The sequence below is a fragment of the Paramisgurnus dabryanus genome, chromosome 14 (assembly GCF_030506205.2).
Source record: "Paramisgurnus dabryanus chromosome 14, PD_genome_1.1, whole genome shotgun sequence".
NCBI classification, from domain to species: domain Eukaryota; kingdom Metazoa; phylum Chordata; class Actinopteri; order Cypriniformes; family Cobitidae; genus Paramisgurnus; species Paramisgurnus dabryanus.
Window position 1 is genome coordinate 25,387,705 of NC_133350.1, and position 24,689 is coordinate 25,412,393.

At 37.3% G+C, this 24,689-nt stretch overlaps 2 protein-coding genes and 1 long non-coding RNA gene across 6 annotated transcripts; 2 read left to right on the forward strand and 1 right to left on the reverse strand.

Moving 5' to 3' along the window:
* Positions 1–1,737: 1,737 nt before the first annotated feature.
* LOC135719452 (uncharacterized) lies at positions 1,738–4,336 on the forward strand. 2 transcript variants are annotated; one of them, XR_010521100.2, is made up of 3 exons: positions 1,738–2,091; positions 3,322–3,426; positions 3,739–4,335. It is a non-coding gene; the product is annotated as an uncharacterized lncRNA (long non-coding RNA). The 2 variants fall into 2 exon arrangements; XR_012335003.1 differs by lacking the exon at positions 1,738–2,091 and adding an exon at positions 2,622–3,082 and having other exon boundaries at positions 3,739–4,336.
* A 72-nt stretch (positions 4,337–4,408) lies between these two features.
* LOC135719362 (uncharacterized) lies at positions 4,409–6,605 on the forward strand. The gene is made up of 9 exons (XM_065242052.1): positions 4,409–4,502; positions 4,585–4,646; positions 4,904–5,018; positions 5,201–5,265; positions 5,469–5,574; positions 5,670–5,734; positions 5,980–6,082; positions 6,174–6,262; positions 6,418–6,605. The coding sequence occupies exons 1-9, from the start codon at positions 4,409–4,411 to the stop codon at positions 6,493–6,495; spliced, it is 777 nt and encodes a 258-aa protein (XP_065098124.1). The 3' UTR covers positions 6,496–6,605.
* Positions 6,606–7,179: 574 nt separating this feature from the next.
* On the reverse strand, positions 7,180–24,689 carry pbrm1 (polybromo 1). Of its 3 annotated transcripts, none has more exons than XM_065241755.2 (29): positions 24,586–24,689; positions 23,128–23,275; positions 22,876–22,973; positions 22,643–22,790; positions 22,291–22,440; positions 22,065–22,175; positions 21,877–21,945; positions 21,705–21,803; positions 21,516–21,601; positions 20,913–20,980; positions 20,109–20,325; positions 19,661–19,802; positions 18,755–18,846; positions 17,903–18,182; positions 17,660–17,765; positions 16,779–17,418; positions 16,490–16,701; positions 16,022–16,207; positions 13,916–14,073; positions 13,580–13,834; positions 13,354–13,499; positions 13,106–13,263; positions 12,229–12,412; positions 11,949–12,153; positions 11,641–11,842; positions 11,183–11,335; positions 9,929–9,978; positions 8,144–8,351; positions 7,180–7,499 (listed from the first exon to the last, which is right to left on the reverse strand). In XM_065241755.2, exons 2-29 carry the CDS (start codon positions 23,263–23,265, stop codon positions 7,327–7,329), a joined length of 4,734 nt encoding a protein of 1,577 aa, XP_065097827.1. In that variant the 5' UTR covers positions 23,266–23,275; positions 24,586–24,689; the 3' UTR covers positions 7,180–7,326. The 3 variants fall into 3 exon arrangements, with proteins under 3 accessions (XP_065097827.1, XP_065097828.1, XP_065097826.1); XM_065241756.2 differs by having other exon boundaries at positions 11,267–11,335; positions 20,889–20,980; XM_065241754.2 differs by having other exon boundaries at positions 20,889–20,980.

The window sequence follows — 24,689 nt, forward strand, 5'->3', positions numbered from 1 at the left end:
GATAATCAATTCACTGTAAGGCCTTATTTATAATAAAAAAACCTTTATATGAACTTTCAAGTGTATGGACATACAGAAGATCTCAGGTTTCTCAGATTTATATGCATAAGTAGTTTAAATAAAACTCTCACCACTTATTCTCTCCCCTGTAGGACTCCAGCAATATTTACGAGAGACTCGACTGAGTTCTGCATGACTTTGTTTTTATTAGCTTTAGCATTAGCTAGTCCTTTAGTATGTTTGCTGAATCTAAAAATATGCAGAGTATATATAACTCGTTTGCGTTTTTAAAACTAGTTAAATGCATTTTTTTCAACAATTGACTCACATTAACGGACATGACTTCGAACAGAAAGTGGAAATGATTACGTCAGACCAAAGCAGTCGATCGAGTTGATTAGCGTGTTCGACTTCATGCGGCGCTGCAAGAACCAACAGCAGGGTGACATCGAAGTACCGCGAGAGCGATTCGAAATTAGACTTCTAGTGTTATTTCTCGACTCGCTCCCGCGGTACGTTGACGTCATCGGGCTGTCAGTTCTCGCAGCGTCGCAAGATGTTGAATAAGCTTATCGCCATTGGGTTTCCTCTGACTGCCGCTCTTGGCTTTTAAAAAGTCGTATGATTTTAAAAAGTTTACTAACCTAAATACATACATACATACAAACGAGTGTGTCACACACATATGAACGAAATACCGTTTTGATTTAGATTTTTTTTTAAAATAAATAATAATATGACTTTCAGTGGAATACGACTAATTATTTCATTTTGTATCAATTTGCGCTATATATTTAACGTAATCTTAACATGTTAAAAGTGGCTTTTATCACTGGGTAACTTTGAACATTGACCACTGGTGAAATTTAATCTGCAACAGAAAAAATAAATTCTGTATATCAGAAAACTTATATATGCAATATGTATGTATTCATACATATTTTTTCTTTAAAGTTTTAGAACTTCCTTAAAGTGATCCAGACATTCCAGCTCTATGTAAAACATGCTTAAAAAAGCCTACATGCTTTATATTTGCTAAATCCAGCTAAGACCAGCATGCTGGTGAGCTGGTTTTAGCTGGTCTCCCAGCTTGGTTTTAGCTGGTTTTGCTGGTGTAGAAAGCTGGATTTGCTGGTGTAGCAAGCTGGTCTAGCTGTGTTTTGGTCACTTTTTAAGCTAGTCTAGCTGGACTTAGCTGGTCAGGCTGGAAGACCAGCTGGCCCACCAGCATGACCAGCTTTGTCAGGCTGGGAGGACCAGCTAAAACCAGCTACCAGCTTATGCTGGTCTTAGCTGGATTTTTCAGTAGGGATTCATGTAGGTGTCACATTAAATTGCTATTTACAGTCCATTGTCAAAAAGATGTAATCTTCTCCTCCTGTTGTTTTCAAAGGCTTGACCAATTCACTTTAAAATAGAAGAAAGAATGATCGAAAATTACCATTAAAATCAAATGATCAAAACTACTTTTTGAGAATCTTGAGAATTTTTTTATTAATTACATAAATAACTATTATTTATTTGATTAAATACGTTTATTTTAATAATAATACTTATCATAATCTTACTTATTTTTAATAATTTATTCAGGTTATTATTTTTAAGGTTTATTCTGAGAGAAAAAAATGAAGCAGCTGTAACCATGGTTACGGCATTTTTTAGGAATTAGCTTCATTAACTAATTGCATCATTCAAACTTATCAGCACAGTTTCACGACTCGCGAGTACACTGTAAAAAATTGCTGTAAAAAAACGGGGAATTTTGGACAGTAATTTACCGTTTCTCATAAATACAGTTGAATACTGTAAATAAACATTAATATGACAAACAAAATAATAACAGCAAGCTCCTGTTCAGTCTTACGGGATAATACAGTATTTTTTGGTTTGGTCAGGCATGTCAGACATGTGACGAGCTCATCTGCAACCATGAGTAAAACTGATTTAACTACACTGTTTTTCTGCATTTTATTATACGAGAAGGAAGCAGAATTAAAGACTGTCTATCCATTTTCACTCCGATTGTGACCCTACCAGCACTGAGACGGACGACGAATTCACTTATTTTTTACTCCTCGCCTGTATATCAAGGTAAGCACAAACTGAACAGAGTCTGTGTTTCTAAGTGAAATAATTGACAAAATGTTATATATCAAAAACAACAAAAGGAAACAAAGGCACTCTTCTAAATTATAAAACCGCTTTAATAAAGGCGCTAGTTCATAATGGAACTTAAAAATACCACCAACATGTTTCGGCCTACATCTAGGCCTTCATCAGGGCACGTGCCCTGATGAAGGCCTAGATGTAGGCCGAAACATGTTGGTGGTATTTTTAAGTTCCATTATGAACTAGCACCTTTATTAAAGCGGTTTTATAATTTAGAAGAGTGCCTTGGTTTCCTTTTGTTGTTTTTGAAATTTAGCTTATTTCCCAAAGAGCACCTTCGATTTACATATATTTTTGACATTTTGTATACTGTTTTGAACGCCGTAGCCCTCCAGCCCCTGCTTTGTGGGTGATTGTTTTTGAAAATGTTATATATATTTGCTTATTTTTGAAATATTTCTAAAAACGATTTATTTGATTTTGACATATTTAGGGCAGATTGTTAAACGAATTGGCAACTAGCTATATAGGTTAAATACAAATAAAGATGCTAATGTTAATTTGCAATCTAATCAAATGTCTGACTGATGTGCGATTATCTATTGATATTTTTTTAAAATCTACATGAGGGATTGGGCTCTGTTTCACCATTTGTTTGTATCTTTTTTCAATGTGTGCACTTTTAATCTTTGTACAGCGCCTCGTGAATGTGTTAACATTTAGCCTAGTCCCATTCATTCCTATGGCTCCAAACAGGGATGAATTTAGAAGCCACCAAACACTTCCATGTTTTCCCTATTTAAAGACTGTTACATGAGTAGTTACACAAGTAAGTTTGGCACAAAATAAAACTTTTGTTTGGAGCCATTGGAATGATTGGGGCTAGGCTAAATGCTACATTCACGAGGCACTGTAAAAGATGAAGTGCACGCATTGAAAAAAGATAGGGCTGTATTAATTCGTCTAAGTTGAGGTAAGAACATAGTAAAATATTGAAAATGGCTAGTCCAAGGCTGATACTGCTGGGTAAGTGTAACACTAAGGTATGGAGTATAGAACAATAAAACAGTAGGCCTATAGAAAAGTCTTTCAGTCTGTCTAAAAAATCTCTTTCTGTAATTAATATCATTAGCTTTTCTAAGTAATGGATTTGTAGAAGTATAATATCTTATAGTTTTTTGGGACATTAACTGTAATTGTTGTCTGCATCAGTTGCTGGTGATGAAGTCACATTTGGAGGTTGGATGATCAGCAGTGAAAACAACATCATCTGTGAAGGCAAGATGAAGCTGCGAGGACACTGGAGTTTGTTCAAAGGTAAATCCTCTACTAGCTGTTCAAGAATGTCACATTGCGTTAAATTAGTGTCTCTTTCTTTTTTGTAAATTGACTTTAATTGCATTAGGTCTTTTAAATAGTAAGTCGAAGTTTAAGCTAGCATGTGAATATAGACATAACACTGGGTTTTGGCCAAATTTGTTATCATGCTACATGTTTTTGAATAAAGTATTTCTCTCTCATTACTGCCAGAATGGCAACAACCAGAATATTTATAGGCTACTGTGAATGCAGTTGGTTTTATCTGTCTTCATTGCAATTAATCTTTACTTTTCTCATTGTACTTTGTAGATGCTTAATTGGTGTGAACCCTAAGAGGTGAACAAAAGCCAGGCAGGTGAAGGTGTCCGAGAAGACAGGAAAGCTTGTCCAGAAAAACGCAGCAACTGTTAATCCCCATGTGACCACCCTCATCAAAAACTTCATGGACTTTGAGTGGCTTTCACATTGTATTCTGCAGTGTTGTGATATTTATGTGACATCACAGCATTATGTTTTATTCAGCCCAGTCTCATTAGTGAGGCAGAAACTGACATTTAAGAATGCACTGAATTTTGTTATATTTAATAAAAACAGTGTTTTATCATCATCCTTTGTTTGAGAATTTTTTTGCAAGCAATTTTAAGTGTTTATTTTAAAATTACATTTTAACAATGCTAGAAAAATCACATTCTACAGTATAAATAACAGCAGGAACCCTAAAATAACAGTATAATGCATCCAAACATCTGACAGTATTATACTGTGCAGCTCCCTTTTTTTTACAGTACTGTCTCGTAATATTTGTACAGTAAAAAACTGTTGTTGTAAATTACAGTAGGTAATCTGTAAAATTACAACTATATGCTGGCAAATCTAGCTGCCAGTATATTACTGTAATTTAACAGTGAAATTTTTTACAGTGTAGTTTGTGGTTTTGATTGGTAATTTCTGACTTTTTTGGCTAATTTTTGGCTTAAAAATGAATCACTTTCGGAAGTCTGCTAGACCATTTTCGGATGGTCCGCCGCTCATTTGTCAGGGGGTGAGGATTTTCCCCATTCTCAGACAACCAGGTAAAGAGATTTTGTTAATTTTGTGTGTGTATGAGTTGCTTTAATCAAACATTACATTTGATACTGACTTTTTGTGATTTAGCTGAGAAAGATGGCAAATTGATGGGTCCTCCTCCTGTCCCAAATGTGGAGCCCGACCAAAAGGTGGGTGTGGATATTTTAATTTGACTAATAGTATCTGCTTCACTTTAAGTTATTGAAACGAGTTGTAAATATAGTTTAATTTATGCAGTTAAAGATGTTTTAGGTATTACAATCACTGTACAAGTTGTTTAAATAAGGTTTAAAGCATTTTAATGGTAAAGTTAACAATTAAAGACTTTTTAGGACAGAGACATTGTTAATAAAATGTTTTTTAAGTGAAATCGTGTACAGTGACATTGTCGATTGTGCTTTTGCAGTTGCCATCTCTCACGACGGTCAACAGGGGTCGCGGTGTCCCAAAGGCTCAATTTGACCGCATGCGTGCGCCTCCAACCGGGCCTCCTTCAGTAACCGGTCTGGATGCATCCAAGGGTAAGTGAGCTCCTCATACAAGACATACAGTATTTCATATCTCTTAGCTACAGTTTTAATCCATACTTTGTTACACATCTTAGTAACTCAATGCATCTTGTAAGTTTTCATGGCCTCTTTAGAATTTAGAGGTGCACGTGCTGCTAATTCATTACATTGTTTAAAATCTGATTGGTTTGCAGTGTCTCTTCAACTCTTGGATTGCTTCCCACCGTCCAACAATATAAGAAGGAAGCTTGAGAAAAAGGTATATAAGGTTTTTGTTTATGTTATTCAACATTCTGTCTGATTCAGTTTATTAAGGAAATTAATTTTTCTTCTTCCACTGTGAAATTAAGAAATTGGCATAGTTATCAAAAAATATTTGAAAGCCCAATTTTTGTTTATTTTTAACCAACATTACTTTGCAGCTTTAAGGGAAATTGTAATTAATAACTATTGTGTTTGCAGTTGACATCACACACCACAAGGGTCATCAGAGGGGAAAAGATTGAATATGTACCTATTCTTACCCGTGTGCCCCCTGCTGGATCTTCACTTATAGGTGCCTCTAAAGGTGAGTTTTATAAACTTCAATTTGTTAGATATCACTTTACCTGCATTGTGTGGAAGTTTCTATGTCCTTATGTCTTGAATCTGATTGGTTTGCAGTGTCTCTTCCACTCTTGGATTGCTTTCCACCACCCAAAAATATAACAAGAAAGCCTGAGCAAAAGGTATAAAAGGTTTTATTAATGTTATTCAACTTTCTGTCTGATTCAATCTATTGAGTTGTGCATGTGGATCAATCTTTGTATGTTTCACAGGCACTGTTAAAGTTAATTAAGGACATTTTGTTTTTCCTTCCACTGTGAAATAAAAAATAACCCTTTATAGCCAGATTATGGTTTCATTTTTAACCAACATAGTTACTTTGCAGCTTTAGGAAAAACTGTAAATAGTAACTATTATGTTTGTGCAGTTGACATCAAACACGAGGGTCCCCAGAGGGGAAAAGATTCAATTTGAACCTTTTCTTACCCGTGTGCCCCCTGCTGGATCTTCACTTATAGGTGCCCCTAAAAGTGAGTTTCATAAACTTCAATTTATTAGATATCATATAACCTCAATGCATTGTGTGCAAGTTTTTATGTCTTGAATCTGATTGGTTTGCAGTGTCTCTTCCACTTCTGGGAAAGTTCACGCCCTTCAGACCTTTGCAACCTCGTCCACCCATGTCAATGAAGAGGACTTTCAGTACTGAAGTATGTACCTCTAGTTATTAAAACACTTGCACATCTCACTATCAACATTATATTTAAGTTTGTCATGAAAGTTACAGATGTAAATATGATGGTGATTTAACTCTTCACTGGTATAACAGTAGCAGTAACAGTGTTTCATGTTTTTTTCTTTACAGCATTCAGGCAAACACCTCGATCTCCTGGTAAAGAACAGCACTGGACTCCCCAGACTGAACCCAAAATGGAGGATCTGAATTTGCATTTAAAATGACTTGTATTCTGTAAATAGTTTTTTGTTGTTGTTGTAATAAACAGTAATTGTAGTAAAATGTTAGTACTGTATTTCTTTTCAAAAATGCCATCTTACAACACAATCTGTTTAGAAACACTTAACTGTTGGGATATTTTACAAGACACACTAAAAACATGTTATGTCATGTCAATGTTAGTTTATTGAAACATTAGACAGATGGTCCACTCCAAAATGGCTTTTAACTAGTACAACTGGAACAATAATATGAAAAATAGCCATACGTTTTTTTTTTTAAACAAAAAAAGCCCAACTACATTCTTTTGTAAAACATTTAACATCGTTCTGTCACAAATTACAATGCACAAACAATAACATCAACACTTAAAAGTTCTTCATTTTATGAAAGTGCTAAGAGCAATTAATAGCCAACATATAAAACCAGACAATTCAAAGTGCTATCAAGAAAAAACCAAAACAGCATAAACACTAATTAAGCCAACAGACTATATGTATACGTAACTTACAAAACACTATATATAACGTAAATTTATCACAACATTAAAATTTAAAGTGATAGTTCACCCAAAAATGAAAATTTTGTCATCATTTACTCAACCTTAATGTTGTTGTATGAGTTACTTTCTTTTCTTAAATACAAAAGAAGGTATTTTGATAAATAAGTCATTTATCAAAATATCTTCTTTTGTATTCAACAGAATAAAGAAACTCATACAGGTTTACAACAACATGAGGGTGAATAAATAATGACAACATTTTTGGGTGAACTATCCCATTAAGGATCGACTCATTCCCTTGAATGAGAAGGAATGGTTTAGATGTTTTGAATGTTATATGTTTGTTGAATGTTTAGTGTGTCTCGGAGCATTAGGTCCCTTAATCGCCAGAGAGCGTCGGCCATAGTCTTATGAGCTCCCTTACTCTTCAGCCAGTGGGAGGGAAGACGGCTCTCTTGCTCTTTTGTGAGCCGCACGTCTTTCCTGCGAGCTAAGATGACACAAATTTATTATTACAATAAAATACAAATACAAGACATTTTACATCTATATTTTTGATTGAAAGATTGATTTATTTCACTTAGATTTTTTTAATAATGTATTTTATATAGAAAACATTAAATCACGAAAATTGACTTTTCAAAAATTGGCTTATAACAGACTGTACCACATAATATAGTAGTCAAATTTACTTGTTGGCTATATGTTTTGAAATGATCTGCAATCAGTATCTTCCTTTACTAAACTCACATTGTATGCATATGAAAATACTAGGGATGCACCGATACCACTTTTTTGGAATACGAGTACGAGTACTTGCATTTCAGTACTTGCCGATACCGAGTACTTAATAAAAAACATGATTTAAATTTACAGGTAACAGCTTTAGTCATATAATTTAACAAAAAAACAAGGGACTAGTTTTCCAGTTTGTTATAAACTCTGCCTCTTTAGACAACATAAGAGGCATTAACCCCTTACACGCCGCTCAAACATAGACATTTCTCAGACCGTGGTATCGATCCCTGGTATCGGTGGACTTTTAACAAGTAAGAGTACTTTAGAAAATGTGGTATCGAGGCCGATACCCGATACCAGTATCGGTGCATCCCTAGAAAATACTGTTGCACTCACCAGACAGTGTTTGGTCCCATTTGCTCACAGTAGTGGACTCAGCGCTCAGACCCTCTATATACCGCAGATATGCATCTGAATGTAAGAGGCGTTGGGGTTTGGGTGGAGGAGCTACAAATATAGGGGTGGAGGGCTGCTGCAGAGCGGCCTGACCGACCTGTCCCGGGTAGGGTGGGGGATTCTGTTGGCCTGAGTTCATTACACCCATCTACAAAAAAAAACTCTATTTCAGTGAAGAGAAAATATAATATGCTTGAATGTTATAACGGTCTTCGTTTCTTTTGAAAAGGTCCTAAAGTGTCCACCATTCTAAATATGTGACCCTGGACCACAATACCAGTCATAAGGGTTTTCAGCTTCATAAGCTTTCATTTGGTGTGTGGTTTGTTAGGATATGACAATATTTTTCCGAGATAAATTTATTTGAAAATCTGGAATCTGAGGGTGCAAAAAAAATCAAAATATAGGAAAAATTGTCTTTAAAGGAAAACACCACCGTTTTCAATATTTTACTTCAATATTTACAATGTTCTTACCTCAGCTTAGACGAATTAAAACATACTTATCTTTTTTCAATATGTGCACTTAATCTTTGTAATAGTGCGTTGTGAATGTGTTAGCATTAAGCCTAGCCCCATTCAGTCCTTGGGATCCAAACAGGGATGCATTTAGAAGCCACCAAACACTTCCATGTTTTCCCTATTTAAAGACTGTTACATGAGTAGTTACACAAGTAAGTATGGTCGCACAAAATAAAACGTGGCTTTTTTAGTGGATATAAATGAGAACTATGGTGGAAGAGCACTTAATTGGCAGCACTTCAACCTTGAGCGCAGTAATATTAACCAAAGTTTTAGCAAGAGGGGTAGTGGTCAGAAGTTGTTGATTTTACTGCGCGCCAAGGTCAAAGTGCTGCAAACTAAGTGCTCTTTCGCAATACAATATAGTTCTCATTTATATCCGCTAAAAAAGCCACGTTTTATTTTGTGCCACCATACTTGTGTAACTACTCATGTTACAGTCTTTAAAAAGGGAAAACAAGGAAGTGTTTGTTGGCTTTTACTGTAAATTCATCCCTGTTTGGATCCTAAGGAATGAATGGGGCTAGACTATAACTGATCCACTAATGTGATCAAACAAGCAGTGTTACAAGCATGCTCATATTTGCATATGTCTGAATCACTCCTCTTGTGTTTGCGCTTGATCCTGTCTTAAATTCTTTTGGAATATCATATTCATATAATATTCCACAATGGCCATATCCATATTTTGGCCTTTATTCTGTAAAGCCGCACCATAAATTGAAATTCAAAGACACTGAGTTCACCCAAAAATGAAATTTCTGTCATTTCCTCATCCTCATGTTGATCTAAACCTGTATGAGTTTCTTTATTCTGTTGAACACAAAAGAAGATATTTTGAGAAATGATGGTAAGCACACAGCTGATTGTAATCATTGACTTCCATAGTAGGAAAACAAATCCTGGAAGTATTGTAATAAATGATGATGAAGATATTTTGATAAATGATGGTAAGCATACAGTTGACGGCACCCATTGAAATCCATCATAGGATAAAATCACTTTTGTGCTTACCATCATTTACTAAAATATCTTCTTTTGTGTTCATCAGAAAAAGAAATTCATACAGGTTTAAAATATGATGTGAGGATTAGAAAATGATGACAGAATTTTCATTTTTGGGTCAAGTATCCCTATAAGCATTGTAATAAAAGGAATGAAATCAAACCTATTGAACATACAGTATGATACTTAATTGCATTACCTGAGTCCCATAAGTGTTTCCGGTTGAACCCGGTGCCATTCCATTTATACCTGTGAAAAATGCACCAGTATATACTGTGACAAAGACACTTTTAATATATGCATTGATACCATTCCAATTCTTCATGGCTAAAATAGCTTATGGGGCAGTTTCCCGGACAGGGTTTAGATTAATCCATGACTAGGCCTAAGTTATTTTAGGACATGTAAGTAGTTTTTACAAACAAACCTTACAAAAACAATGCAGGTGTACATCTTGAGACAAAACAATGGTACTGATATATGATAAAATATTTCAGTACAAGATGTTTTGAAATTAAAACATGCATTTTAGTCTGGGACTAGGATAAGCCCTGTCCGGGAAACCAGCCCACTTTAACAACAACAATAGCAGAGCATTCCAGTGAGAAGACCAATCATCTAAAGTTACATTTTACTAAAAAATACCGGTATCATTTACGAATCATTTTAAATCATACTTATTCCTTAATGACTTGTCCCCATTAATTTTTTTTTGTTATTGGCCAGGGCAGACCGGTTGTTCTGGTGAGCCCCTGATCCTATGGTCCAGGTAGCCCCTCTTTTCTGGATTTGAGAGGCAGACAGGAAGCAACTGCGAGTGGTGCGTATGGCTGTGAGGTTGCTCTTACACAGATAAGGCATGCCAGGCATACCCCATAAAAGGTGAAAGGGCAGGTACCCATATGGGATGTGGAGGCATGTCAGTCATGTTAATCATGCCATTAACATGTGCTTAAAAAGCAGCATGGTAGCTACCCATCATGCCTTTGAATGAAGAGGAGGAAAGTGGTGACACAACATACACATGCATTGGTATATCATGCAGCTAAATAGAAGAATGAATTCATGCACAGTATGCTTAAAAATCCTTGATTTTTCAATTATATTAAAAACATAAAACCCAGCATATTGTGTATATACCCATATCCAAATGTCTGGATCCTGGTTCAGGGCTGATACAAATGTATCACACACAGTAATACAGCACCAGCTGCAAATCAGTGCGATACGGGGCATAAAGTTTCATGATAGTACCAGTACATGCAAGTTTTAAAATGGGTTAAAATCATATATGTTTAGATAATAGATATTAGCTCATAGACACAAACATGGCAGCATTGCAGACGTAATGAAGTTGATGAAAAGTGTGTTGATGATAAGAGTGCTAGCAGTTAGACTTCTTATTGCAGCTCTGTGTGGCACTAAGGTGTCCACCACACCTGAGAGGGGTTACCTGCCATAGGTGTCATGCTGTGGCTAAGCATCCCCATGGGGATCGGGGGAGGTACCACCCCCATGAGCGCCCCTATTGGGGTACCTGCTCTCGGGTTCAGCTGATGCGCCGTCCGTTCTCGTTCCTGCTGCTCCGCTACCTTAGCTGCCCGCTCTAGACGGTAAAGACAAAACAATTGTCGGACAGTGAACCTGAAGACCTTGTATGTCATGCATCAGTTTCCATATGGGTTAAAATACACAATACTGGCCAAAAATCACATGCACAATATATTATATTTAAATGCATGTATTATATTAGGAGAGGAACCAGAGATATAATAAATGATATCTATTTATGATGGCAAAGCTTTGAAAACAATAGTATGTCCGTTTGAAAAAAACACCAAATTTAGATGTCACCATTATTTTCTCATTTGACCATATATATTGTAAATAAAATATATTGTGTGGCTTCACCTTCATACTCTGCTTTCTTAGTAGCCTCCAGGTTTCTCCATTCAGTGCCCACCAGTCGACTGAGCTCCCCAAAAGAGAAGTCAGGATGCTGGGCCTTAATGACGGCTCTCATCTCGCTGCTGAAGAGGATGTAACCGCTCATGTTGATCTTCCTCTTCGCCCCTTCTTTCTTCGACAACCCCTTTATTGACTTTGGTGTGGACTGTGGCAAAGAGTGAGATTCCTGAGTATCACTGACCACTAATGTACATAAAAGAAAAGAGCTTTCCAAAATCTAACTGGCCATTATACAAAATAAGTTCCAAGACCTGAGGAGGGGCGTAATGCAGCAGCTCCATATCACTGGTCAGTGGGGTGTGATGCCGAGGCATGCAGTGAGCATCTGAACCGTCTCCATCATCATCACCCAAGTCCTCCAACTCTTCATCCGTCATGTCGGCAAACTTGGCCTCCAACTCCTCGATCTTCTTGTCCAGCAGTGGAGACGGCTCCTTCTGCGGGACGATGAGCTTTCTGATGGACATAACCAAAGATGTGCGTTGAACATCTAATTTTGGGTAGATGATTTTATTTTTTTAAGATTATTACCTGAAGTAGTAGATCTCATCCTCGACTACTTTGGCAGACAGAGAGAAGCGCTTCAGCCCTTTGAACTTCTTCATTTGCTTCTCACTTTCAATGTAGCGGCTCTCACACAACAGCACGTCTTCCTCTGGCATTTCGGTAGGCCGGCATGACAGGAAATCTTTAAAAGAAGACACTGTACACTTCCCTGATGAAAACAGAGAGGACACTGAGGATTTAATTTAGTCATTAGCCAGTGCCAGTCACATCAGTCTTCCAAATCACTCAGTTATACAAAAAAAGCTCCCTATACCCTTAAATAGTGCACTATTTGAGGGGACAGCCATTTTGTAGTGGTGTCCAAGATTATAGTGGACCTTATCGACTGTACTTATTCAATCCCATAATGCACCACCATAATGAGTGTACAACTGATGTGGCCAAATGGCGTGTGTTAATGAACTCCCGCGTTTCGACACAAAATGGCACTTACATTGTGTACTAAGACCGACAGAAAATTAAAAGTTGTGACTTTCTAGGCCAATATGGCTAGGAACTATACTCTCAATCTGGCGTAATAATCAAGGACTTTGCTAACTACAGAAGAGTCAAGTTTTAAATAGGAAAAATGTCGAAACTCTTTGGTTATTTTTGAGCGTGATGCTAATGGTCTAATCAGATTCAATGGATTATGCTAAGCTATGCTAAAAGTGGTACCGCCAGACCCGGAGATCAGCTGAATGGATTCCAAAACGGTAAAATCAAATGTTTAACTCTGGAAAATTAGCATTTTTCAAAAAAAAAGTGGATTGTCCCTTTAAAGGCCGAAGTATAGGGGCTAGGCTAATCGGACACAGCCAATGTGAATGATGCGACTTCCTTTTAATGTGAGTTTGGTTACCTGTTATACAAGTCATAGGGCAGGATTCCTCCAGGTTGCTGAGGAACACTTCCTTCTTGTAAAACATCTTAGTTGGCTCATGTTCGGTCTCTTCAGGGTGGATAAAGATGGGCCCGAAAAAGTAGGCTGCTCCATCTCGCACCCACATCTTCTCTAATCTGTTTCAGAGGACACTTTTAATAAGCAGTCCATGTGGAGATACATCAAATATGACTTTTAAAACGTTAAGTATTTGGTCTTTGCTTTACCTGCCCACGCGGTTGCGTACGAGCCCATGAGAGCGGATGTAGACACAGTCTCCCACTTTCAAACACATGTCATTGTAGCAGAGCTGCTCGTAATACTGGCAACCCGGCTCTCCATTACTGACCTCCATGGGAACATCTTCCCTCTCCTAAAGAAACAGATCGAGACAGCATCTCTCAGTAACATACATCTGAAGTTCATAAAAACAATTTTTGCTAATTCTCGTACTTTATCTATGACAGAAGGTGCAGCTTTGCCATCATCTGGCATCTCAGGAAGCTTCTCGCTGTCCTGTTTAGGGGCAAACATCGAGGCCACGCGGACCACGGGTAACGGCACTTCACGGGGAACAAACTTCACAGAACTTAGGGGCATCGTCCACATCTTGATCTTTTTGAAGGACTTGGTCTTCGCAGAATAGCGAGACTCGCAAACGAAAACATCTTCAGGTCTGAAGCTGTCGGGCTGAAGTTTGAAATACTCCTGAAACCAAAAAAAAAGTGTAATGTAGTTCAGTAGTGGCACACATCAAATGTTTGGTTTATTTGGGAATCTTGACATTACCTTCACAAACATGACAACGCATTTGCCCAATATTTTATTGACAGGAATTTTGTTGTAATAGTCGCTTTTGAAAACTTCTTTCTCCAGAAATTTCCGTGTGGCCAGGTGAAATGTTTCATTGGGTCTGTAAAACCAGCAGCCGTAAAGCCACTTCTCTCCTTATTAATGAAAAACAAAAACATTATTACTGCATGTTCTGTTCTTACATTAAAAATTAGATATCAAGAGCTATCAACACCTCTATTACTGCAATCTTTAGGAAAAAAAGGAACAGTATTTACATCATTAACAAGGACTTGGGGCAATATGCAAAAAAAATGTTTTTAATTTCTTTTACATCTTTAATATGGAACAGCTGATATAGTTTATAATATTTAAAATAACTATTCTTAGTCAAGGCCTAATCTGATCTGGTGTTTTAAGAATTACGTGCAGATATTTAACTCTTTCCCTGTATAAACATGTTATATCGTCAATTAGGAGAAAACGCTTCCCTGCCAATAACGCTTTCCTGATGTGTTTTTACAGCATTCTCTATTTCCGCTATTATTCACTAGGTGACGCTCTTACCAAACTTATAAAACACTTAAGCATCCATTGATTCAAAAGCAGTTAAACTCCTTGTATGTTTTGATCATCGTTCTGAATCTGATCACTAACAAAAGTCCCTCACAAAAATGCAAAATTTGGTATTTTTGAAGAAACCTACAAATATTTGAGAGGTAATAATTTGAGAGGGGTGATTGTTTGTTTGAAAACAGAGGGTGTGTTCTTTTTTTAATATATTGTATGTTTATATATTATTGAAGAACATTTTCTTTAAGGCATTAAACTTTTGTGAAAATCATAAAAATTGCTGCCGCTAACTGGCCACTTTTTTAAAAAACACTGGCGGGTAAAGAGTTATCAATTATTCACAGATAAACCCATGGTGGTTGGCAGGGGAATTGCAGAATATTCGTAAGTTGCTGAAAAAATTTATAAATTACAATTAAATAATAAAATGTAAATAATTTTAAAATGTACTAATTATATATTTTATTTGTTTATCATGTGACCATTACACAACCCTAAAGTATATCAGAAAACTGAGAACTCATGTTAATTTGACAGATCATGTTTTATGTGGCAATAAAAATAAATGTTTTTGAGTTTGAAATTATTTAAATATTTACTTAAATTCTTGGGGTTACTTCAAGTAAATAATTTATGTCAAGGGTTTTCGGCTAACAAAAAAGTAAAAAAAACCTGAGATAAATAATACTATAAATGTACAGTATTTTCAATTGATTCAGTTTAATATTTGATGGCACACAATGTTTTTATATCCTTCTGAAATAATATGGCCGTATAAAATGTGTTCACGTTTCTATGTAAGCGAAGCAATACATTTGTTAGAGAAAATAATTGATATTTTGAGCTTATTTAGTGATTAATATGTTGCATATCCATCCAACACACATATCAGTGTGCTAAGTTCAAATATGGTGGCATGTTAAATCTCATATCATGAAAATCTGACTTTTTCCATGTTTAAGTGCTATAATTAAGTGCCCCACTGCTTTTATCAACCTAGAAAATGTGTAAAAAATCAACCCAGTAACTAAGTTTTGGTAAACCATTCTCTGCAAGCATGTGAAAAATAGGTCATTAAAATGTGGCTCCTCTTGTGATGTCAGAAGAGGATTTTATTATAATAATACCACCCCTCAATCTGCACTGTCCAACCACAGCACTGCCATTTAATGCAGAGACCAGCTCATTTGCATTTAAAAGGAAACACCCAAAAACCCACACCTGCAAAGTGGCAATTTTAACATGCTATAATAAATTATCTAGATTATATTTTGAGCTAAAAATTCGCAGAAACACTCTGGGGACACCAAAGATGTATTTTACATCTTTAAAAAGTCTTGTGAAATGTCCCCTTTAAGGCATATATTAACACATTGGAGTCACTTGGATTACTGTAATGATGGATATACTGTAAGAAGATAACATGACAACATTATTTAGAAGAACGAAAGTCATATAAATCTGGGATGACATGAGGGAATTTTCTTATTTGGATGAACTATAATCCATTATTTATAAAGAATGCAATACCTGCATCATCCTGCCAGAGGCGCTCTATGCAGACGATGTGCGGTTGCAGGTTTGGTTCTGTTGGCTCCACATACACATAATCTCCCACATGATACATGCTATCCTTAAAGCTGCAATCCTGGCTGAAGTTACGCTGCAGGACTCCCTGCCATCCACCACTTGACGAATCTTCACTCTTTTCAGCCTCTGTGGATCAATCAAGGTTATACCTGCCATCAACCAATCATTTGATATCTAAAGTATCCTACATTGCTTTCATGGGTTCAATTCCCAGTGGACATAAAACCAGAATGAAAAATGTTTGAATGTTTAAATAAAAGTCTTCATGTAGCCAACTTGGTAGAGCAAGGTTGTGTTAGCACCGCAAAGGATCATTGGTTCGATCCCAGAGAGCACACATACTGATAAAATGTATACCATATAAAAGCATCTACAAAATGCAGTGTCTGCTGAATACATGATGAATACCTTTCTTCTCCTCTTCTCTCTTGAGTTTATCCTCTTCATTCTCTTTCGGCAGCTTCTCTTTCTTCTCCTTCTCCACATCGCTGTGCAGATGTTTGGTTGTGTAGCTGAGGGCAGGCGACAGAAGAATCTCTCCGTTCTTGCACAGCTCGTCTCTGATCCGGATGAAGAACTGCTGGAGCTCCACAGAGTCCTCAAAGATCTCTGAATCCGTCCTGGCGCACAGAAAATAATGTATTACATTGTGCAAAACCAAATTTTTGGATTTCGACATCATTACACAGAGCATTACCTATGTAGGCGTCTGGCTTTCTCCAAGACTTCAAACATGTTATCCTGAAACACGTCTAGTCTTCTATAGCGTCCCTTGTCGACGTTTGCTCTGACGATCTCGAAGTTCAACGGAGTCTTATCAGGATTATTAGGATCAACTGCTGGAATCTCCGCCAGCGAGTCGCTATAGCAGCGACCTTCATCGTCTTGGTGCCCAAGCACCGACACAAAAAGGTTGCGTACGAGTTCCTGAATAAGTCGCGCGACATCCGGGACGTGAGCATCTTCGCCACCCTCCAAGTCTCTCCTGGTCTCCAAAAGCACTTTGTGAAGCACCAGTGCGTCTTTGTAGATCAGCGATTCAGGCTCGTTGTAGGTGCAAGCATTGTTGAACATCAGGACCAAGTCTTCCACAAGTGCGTCAACATCCTGGTACTTGTTGGACAGCATGTGACCCTTGACCTTCTCCATGTCTATAGGTCTCTTGATGGCAACGTAGTAGTCGGGAAGTTCGGCACGGGACGGAAGACGAAGGAAGATTGTGCTGAGGCGACGTCCGCGCTTGTCGGTGTAGTTTTTCACGGCTTCATAGAGCTCGTTGAGTTTCTGCTGCAAAGGCGTCAGGTACTTGGACTTTTTAGGAGAGACGCCACTTTTCCCTGGAATGACAGTGGAATACATGGCTAGTCACAGTTTAAGATAAGTAGGTAAAGTCATATTTTCAATGTTAAGATGCTTACTAACATCACATGTCAAGAAGAAAAATTTCAACCAATGGTTCAACCAATCGTGTGATTTGTGGGCAGGGCTTACTATATTAAGTATTTACAAATAAAAGTATATCAGCATTAACCTACACACTGCTATTTTTTAAATATAACTTTTTTTTTTAAAACATACTGATTTTCAGCTTGGGTGAAATGATGTCATCATCATCGGGCGGGGGTCCGAGTTCCCTTCGTTTTTCTCTCAAAATCTTCTCAAGAATGTTGGCATCGTTGTAAACCTAGAGTCAAACCGGATGACAATCAAATTGGAGCAGTCTGTATTTATAACACTTATTTTACTGCTGATAAAGCCTATCATACTCCATTACTTTATAACTCCTCAAATGCCCTCACAAGAACCCTACTGTCGACTCACTTGTGATCCTTCTTCATTGTAGTGACGTGCATTGCGAAACATCAGCTTCATGTCCTCTATCATGGAGTCCTCGCTGGGATACCTGTCGGAGCGGATGTTGTGGTCTACGCTCCTCAGGTCCATTGGCTCCAGTATGATCTTGTAGTAATCTGGGTAGTCTTTCTTTGAGGGCTTCACCATGAAGAGGTCACATAGTCTCCGTCCCGTGCCCATCTCCCGGGCCTCCGCCACAGCGGCGTACAGAGCCTTCATGCGGTTCTTCTTTGTGTTCTTCTTGTGGCTGTCATGTGAATGTAAAAAATGCTTAAATATATGACCCTGGACCACAAAACCAGTCATAAGTCGCACAGGTATATTGATAGCAATAGCTTACAATACATTTGTTAATTTTTAATGCCAAAAAATATTAGGATATTGAAGATATTTTGTACACACACACACACACACACACACACACACACACACACACACACACACACACACACACGCACACACACACACACACACACACACACACACACACATATATATTATATGGACTTCATTTTGACAACTATATGGGCGATTTTCTCAATATTTGTATTTTTTTGCACCCGCATATTCCAGATTTTCAAATAGTTGTATTTCCAAATATTTTCCTATCCTAACAAGCCATATATCAATAGAAAGATTATTTATTTTAGATGTGCATAAATCTCAGTTTCAAAAAATATACCCTTATGATTAGTTCTGTGGTAGGGTTACGTATTTTAGTAGACCCAGACAAGAGCCATGGAGATGAACTACTAATAGTTGAATAAAGCTGTAGATCTTTAGCCTTCAGTAAGTGCTCATTGTAGTAAATAAGTGTACCTTTTGCGCTTGATGCTGCCTCCATCAGAAAGTGTGGATGAAAGCATGCTGTCATCTTCATCATCTCTCCTCATCAGTTCTCTTTTCTTCATCTGAAAACATACGCATGCACACACCAAGATATCAACTATTGTATCTGTGCCTGTTTTCTTGAGACACATTAAAGGCGGAGTGCACAATGTTTGAAAGCCAGTGTTGATATTTGAAATCACCTAAACAATCACGCCCCTACCCCAATAGAATCTGGACCTTCTTTTGATAGACCCGCCCCACACATATGCAACCCAGGAAACAATGTTGGTTAGAAGGCACGCCCCTTACTGCTGATTGGCTACAAGTGTGTATTGGTAGTCGGCCCGACTCCCTTTTCCAAAGCGTTTTTCAGAAATTGTGACTCTGCCTTTAACTCTTTCCCTGCCAAGAGTAAACGCTTCCATGCCAATGACCAATTTTTTACAGCAGGCCATATTTCCGCTATTATCCACTAGATGGCACTCTTACCCAACATATAAAACACTAATGCATCCACTGACCCAAAAACAGTAAAAACTATTTTTTTGATCATCGTTTTGATTCTGAACTCTAAGTCCTTTACCAAAATGCAATTATCTCAAAATCTGGAATAATTGAAGAAACCTACCCATATTTGAGAGGTGATAAAAAAAGAAACTAATAAAGAAAGTGTTATTTTGTTTAAAAGCAGAGGGTCTGTACTTTCATTTAAAATATTGTATTTTTATATATTTAAAGAAGAACATTTTCTGGAGGGCATTAAACTGCCGGCGCTGGCTAGCAACTTTTTTTTAAACACAGGCGCGGAAAAAGTTAAAGTACAGACAACCCAAAAAACCACTGACTGAAATATCAAACCTAGCACAGAATGTGACATAAACACGGCTGTATTACCTGCAATATTTGCTGCAACTTTAGGACGCGCTTGTAGATTTGAGAGTTCGGGACGTTGTAGCGCTTTGCGTTCTCAAACATCCGGTTAAGATCCACATCTATCTGTTCCACACTTTCATACTCATTGTTTCTCATCTTACTCCTAAAAATAAAGATTAAATGCTTGAAATTGAAATCAATGATTGAAATCAAACTTTGTTGCTCCTAATCTCATTATTAGATTATGAGACTTTAGGATTTCACAGACAGGGTCACGGATTTCACAGACAGGGTCACAGATTTCACAGACAGGGTCACTGTTCATAAAATCAAGAATTTGGGATGAATTTAGCAATCAGACTCATGGTTTGTTGCTGTATCTTTCCAATAAATTATTGAATCAGTTACTGACATTTTCAAACAGCATATGTTCAAAACTAAAGGTTTGCAGTGCCTGCTGTCTTTGTACCTTATCTGGTGGAGGGATATTGGATGGCTAATTTGCTGGAAGTAGTCAGGGTAGTCTTTCCTGGAGGGCAGCTGATGAAAGGGCTCGGCTAAGAGTTGCCCCTGACTGTTCCTGACACCCCGCACGGCCTCATACATCTGAAAGATGGGGTTGCTCATGTCCATGCTGGAAAGACTGCTCTCCGCTTCAGATTCACCCTCATCGTAATGAACAGAGCCTGCGGGACATCAATGAATTAAACCTGCTTAGTTTGAACTAAATCACAGTAAGTTGACATAACTTCATTCTGGCAATGCCAATTCACAGAGATTCAAAAGTAGCCATGTTTTAAAGCAACACTATGTAGTTTCCATGTAAAAATGACTTACAGCTCCCCCATGTGGTTGAAAAGCGCAATAGTGCCTGGTATCAGACACTCTTCTGCAGGCAGGGGGAGGGGCGGGGCTGTGTTTCCTACCCTCCACCGCCACTTTCAGAGTGTGCTTGTAGCAGCTAGGAGGCTGCTCAGATTGCAGCAACAGTACAATTTGTCCAGTTAAAAGTTGTTCTATCACTGAAATAATTTTTTTAACATTATTTAAAGGTAAAAAAAACTACATAGTGTTGCTTTAACAAAGTAATGCATAAATTGTAAAAACATTTATATGGTACAATTTATTTAGCAGTGTAAAATAGACTGTCTGATGTAAGGTGTTTTTAACATAGACTGATACGTCACATGACATTTACGTCTCATGTGATTGGCTCAAAATTCTATAGACATCATAACACGTGAGATACCAGTCAGTATGGTGTCTTCCTCACTCTCTGAACCGTACTGAAGAGCTGTCGTGATAGAAGAGAGACGATCTCCCTGTGCAAACCTTCTGTTCCTGTGTACAAACACCAGCATATATAAGTTTTAATGTCCATCCATATTTATTTTTCAATCTATTTTATTAAAATACAGAAAATACAGGAAATGTACAAAAAAATTTTTTTTTTTTAATTTTCATGACTAAATGTCTTCTTTAGGTATCGTCAATGTTTGTGACCTCTCTTGGCAGCAAACACATCTTGAGCATTTTTAAGCAGAATGAAGTAAAAAGACTAATTTCTTTAAAATGAGAAATTAGGATTTAATTTTATTTAGGTTTAAGAGATCATGTAGTTTCCTGCTATTGCTCAGTGGAAGGGGAGTTTACCCTAAAAACTTGACACATTTTTATACAGTTTTTAGTATTTCTTGTATTTTCTGGATGTATTCTATTAAAGAGACTGAGAAACAATTATATACCATCACTATAACATTGCAAAAACAACTAATCTAATTCTGGCATGTTGGCTTGTGCACAGTGCTGAACATACTAATGAATTTACACTCAAATCACGTATTTCACTTTCATGACTTGAAATAAAGTAATATACCTGATTCTGATGCTGGTTTTAACCGGTTCAGCATGTTCAAGCTCCATCTTCTTCTGTGCAAAGATCTTTTTGATAGTATTTGCATCCTGAAAATTAATCATTTTATATTTTAACAAATCTTACCAATTGCTAAAGAATCCAGATATAAAAATGATTTAAATAATATTGAAATACATTATAATGCATTACTTTAAATACTTGTGATCCGGGTTCATTGTAGGTTTTGGCATTTTTGGCTAACAGCTCAATGTCTTTTGCCATATGGTTTACACTTTTGTAGAAGCCCATCTGTGCAGAAAGAGAAACCTCAGGGTAAATATGGCAATATTGAAAAATAAGTGGTGTAAGTGATAAAATATACCTGTATTCTCTGTGCAATGGTCTTCAGATCTATCGGCTCCTTAATGATAGCATAATAATCTGGATATTGCTAAAAATGAGGGGGGGGGATATTTAATTCAATTACCAGGAATGTATATTTTAAATTCACTTTTGATAATAGCATCTGTCCGATTCATAAATCTAAATGTACTAGGCCGTAAAAAATACCACTTTAGAGGGAAGTCTCTGGAAGAGCTCGCTGATGAGACGTCCATGTTCTGTGTATGTCAGCGCAGCTTCCAGGAGCTGCCCGAGTACTTCCTTAAGACTTGAGACAGACTGTAAAAATACAACAAACTAGAGTAAAGTGCAATTATATAAAACACCAAAGTGTGTCTTCTGGATTAAATGTAAATTTAACAAAAGCCTGTAAGTAGGAGATAAGCTTTCTGACCTCCTCCTCTGTGGAGCCTGAAGGGATTTCCTGCGCATCTTCCCCATCGTCTTCATCATCGTCATAGTCCCCCCGCTGCACAAACTCGTTTTTGGTACGGATATACAGATCCCAAAGTTTACACGCCGCCCTGAATTCTGGAGTCTCTGGCTGCACATGAAAATGTGGTTTTTAGTGACAATGTAATTATTTAATATAATTATTTAAATGTCAGAATAAAAACAATTTTAAAAATATCAATATCGTATTTCATCATATAGAAACAAATATTTGATAAAAGCACATAAAAATAGTGAGCCAAATTTTGTCTATTGTAAAAGTGTGAGCTGTTTGTGGTGCAGTAATGCCATACTTTGTAATAACTCTTGGCATTGTTGAAAAGGAGCTGGAAATCGGCCGTGAGCTGTTCAACATCATCATACTCCTCCATCTTCAGCTTCTGCTGGATCTTCATCATGTCTATGGGCTGAGACACCACATCATAGTAATCTGGCTGGTTCCTGTTCATGTGTTACACAACAATAGTAAACCGTTATGAGGTATGTTAAGTCTGCAATAATAATGCACAAGAAAAAAAACATTTACCTTCTTTTTGGTGCTCTGATAAAAAGTTCACAAAGCATTCTGCCCTGATCATCCTTATAGTCTCTGATAGTGTTGTACAACTCGTGACACACAGCAATCTGCGAGGAAACAAAATACGCACACATTGGATTTTATACTAACAACTAAAAGTTTTATAAAGCTGTCAAATGCATGCAAGTAAATGTAGTTTAACTGCATACAGCACAACTGCTGTGAAATTGAATGCGGATGTGGATCCCACACTGAACTCACGGGGTCAACGGTGGGAATATTTGTGATTCTTCTTCTCTTCCTGCTAGTTGAAGGTATGGATGTGCTTTGGCTGTCCTCAAAATCTCCTCCACTCACACTGCTGGACGGAGACGTGGCTCTCCGTCGCTTCGAGCCCATCGCAAAAGCCCTTTACACAAATAATCAAGAGGATTGGATGACTGACCAAAGGGTTAATATTCAGTAAACCAATAGATACTTTCTGGGGAAACATTAAACATGCTGTTGTAGAAATATTTACAACACTTTATAAAAATTATCACAATTTTACCCACAAGGTACTACAATAATTATGACTAATTGTAAAAACTTGGCATAAGCCATCACGCCGATAAAGCTGCGTACAGGAGATAAAATTACAATAAACTGTAAAAAGTTTATTTTTATTTAACCTAAAATGTGCTTTGCGTTGTAACATCTAAATGGTTTAATTTAAAGGGGACATTTCGTAAGATTTTTTAAAGATGTCAAATAAATCTTTGGTGTCCCCAGAGTACATATGTGAAGTTCTAGTTCAAAATATCATATAGATTATTTATTATAGCATGTTAAAATTGCCACTTTGTGGGTGTGAGCAAAAATGTGCTGCTTTTGGTTGTGTCCTTTAAAATGGAAATAAGTTGATCTCTGCACTAAATAGCAGTGCCATGGTTGGATAGTGCCGAATAGGGGGCGGTATTATCCCCTTCTGACATCACAAAGGGAGCCAAATTTCATGACTTATTTTTCACATGCTTGCAGAGAATAGTTTACCAAAACTAAGTTATATTTGTTCAGTTTAACCTCTAGCTAGACCATTAAACAAACAGAGACCAGAAGTTAAGTTCTGTCCAGACTCGTTACCGTGACAATCCTATGGAAGCATCTATATAGTTAATCTTACAGTACAGCACTATAATACTTGTTTACTGACAGAACTAGTGGATACATGGGACATTCACGTACCATTGATGGGAGAAAGGTAAAATTTCTTAATGTACAGAAAGAAGAAAACACCAGAAACATGGTGATCAAGAGATATTGAACATATCAATAGAAATCCTCTTTATCCTGCATACACGTGAGCTTTGAAACGTTGTAATTACAGTAGCATCCAGCTTACATGAACGATATGCAGAAAATGATGTATGATATAATCAGATGTTTGTGTTATCATGTCTGATAATCAATATATAGCCAGTCAGACAGTACTGTTATGATTTCCTGTGTATGCCAGTGCAGTTTTACTTCATGATGATGATGATGGTGACGAAGACTGTGATGGGACAGTTATGTGTCTGCACGGTGAAATCTGATGACACATGCATCAGCACATAAAAACAAAGACACGCACGTACGCACACACCGGCTCGAAATGGGCCATGCAACGCCCCGCGTGATGATGCACGGGCTTTATTATAGCCTGAACGGCGAGCGGTAACGACACGCGGCGGTCCTTACCGTCAGTGTCCGATCAGCTGAACTGTCTGAGGACTGACACACATTCAGCACAGGGGCTGATTGATTGTATTGAGGAAAAAATTAACCCTTTGCGGCGCGAAAAC

Bases quoted from the DNA above. Each gene is read 5' to 3' on its own strand.
- LOC135719362 (XM_065242052.1), top strand. From the start codon at position 4,409: ATGAATCACTTTCGGAAGTCTGCTAGACCATTTTCGGATGGTCCGCCG. The intron at 5,266-5,468 runs GTATATAAGGTT...TTGTGTTTGCAG, and splicing joins GAAGGAAGCTTGAGAAAAAG to TTGACATCACACACCACAAG. The intron at 6,263-6,417 runs GTATGTACCTCT...TTTTCTTTACAG, and splicing joins AGAGGACTTTCAGTACTGAA to CATTCAGGCAAACACCTCGA.
- pbrm1 (XM_065241754.2), bottom strand. From the start codon at position 23,265: ATGGGCTCGAAGCGACGGAGAGCCACGTCTCCGTCCAGCAGTGTGAGT. The intron at 22,974-23,127 runs GTGAGTTCAGTG...GTTTCCTCGCAG, and splicing joins ATATTCCCACCGTTGACCCC to ATTGCTGTGTGTCACGAGTT. The intron at 20,326-20,888 runs GTATCTCACGTG...GATGTCCCGCAG, and splicing joins GGAAGACACCATACTGACTG to GCTCTGTTCATTACGATGAG.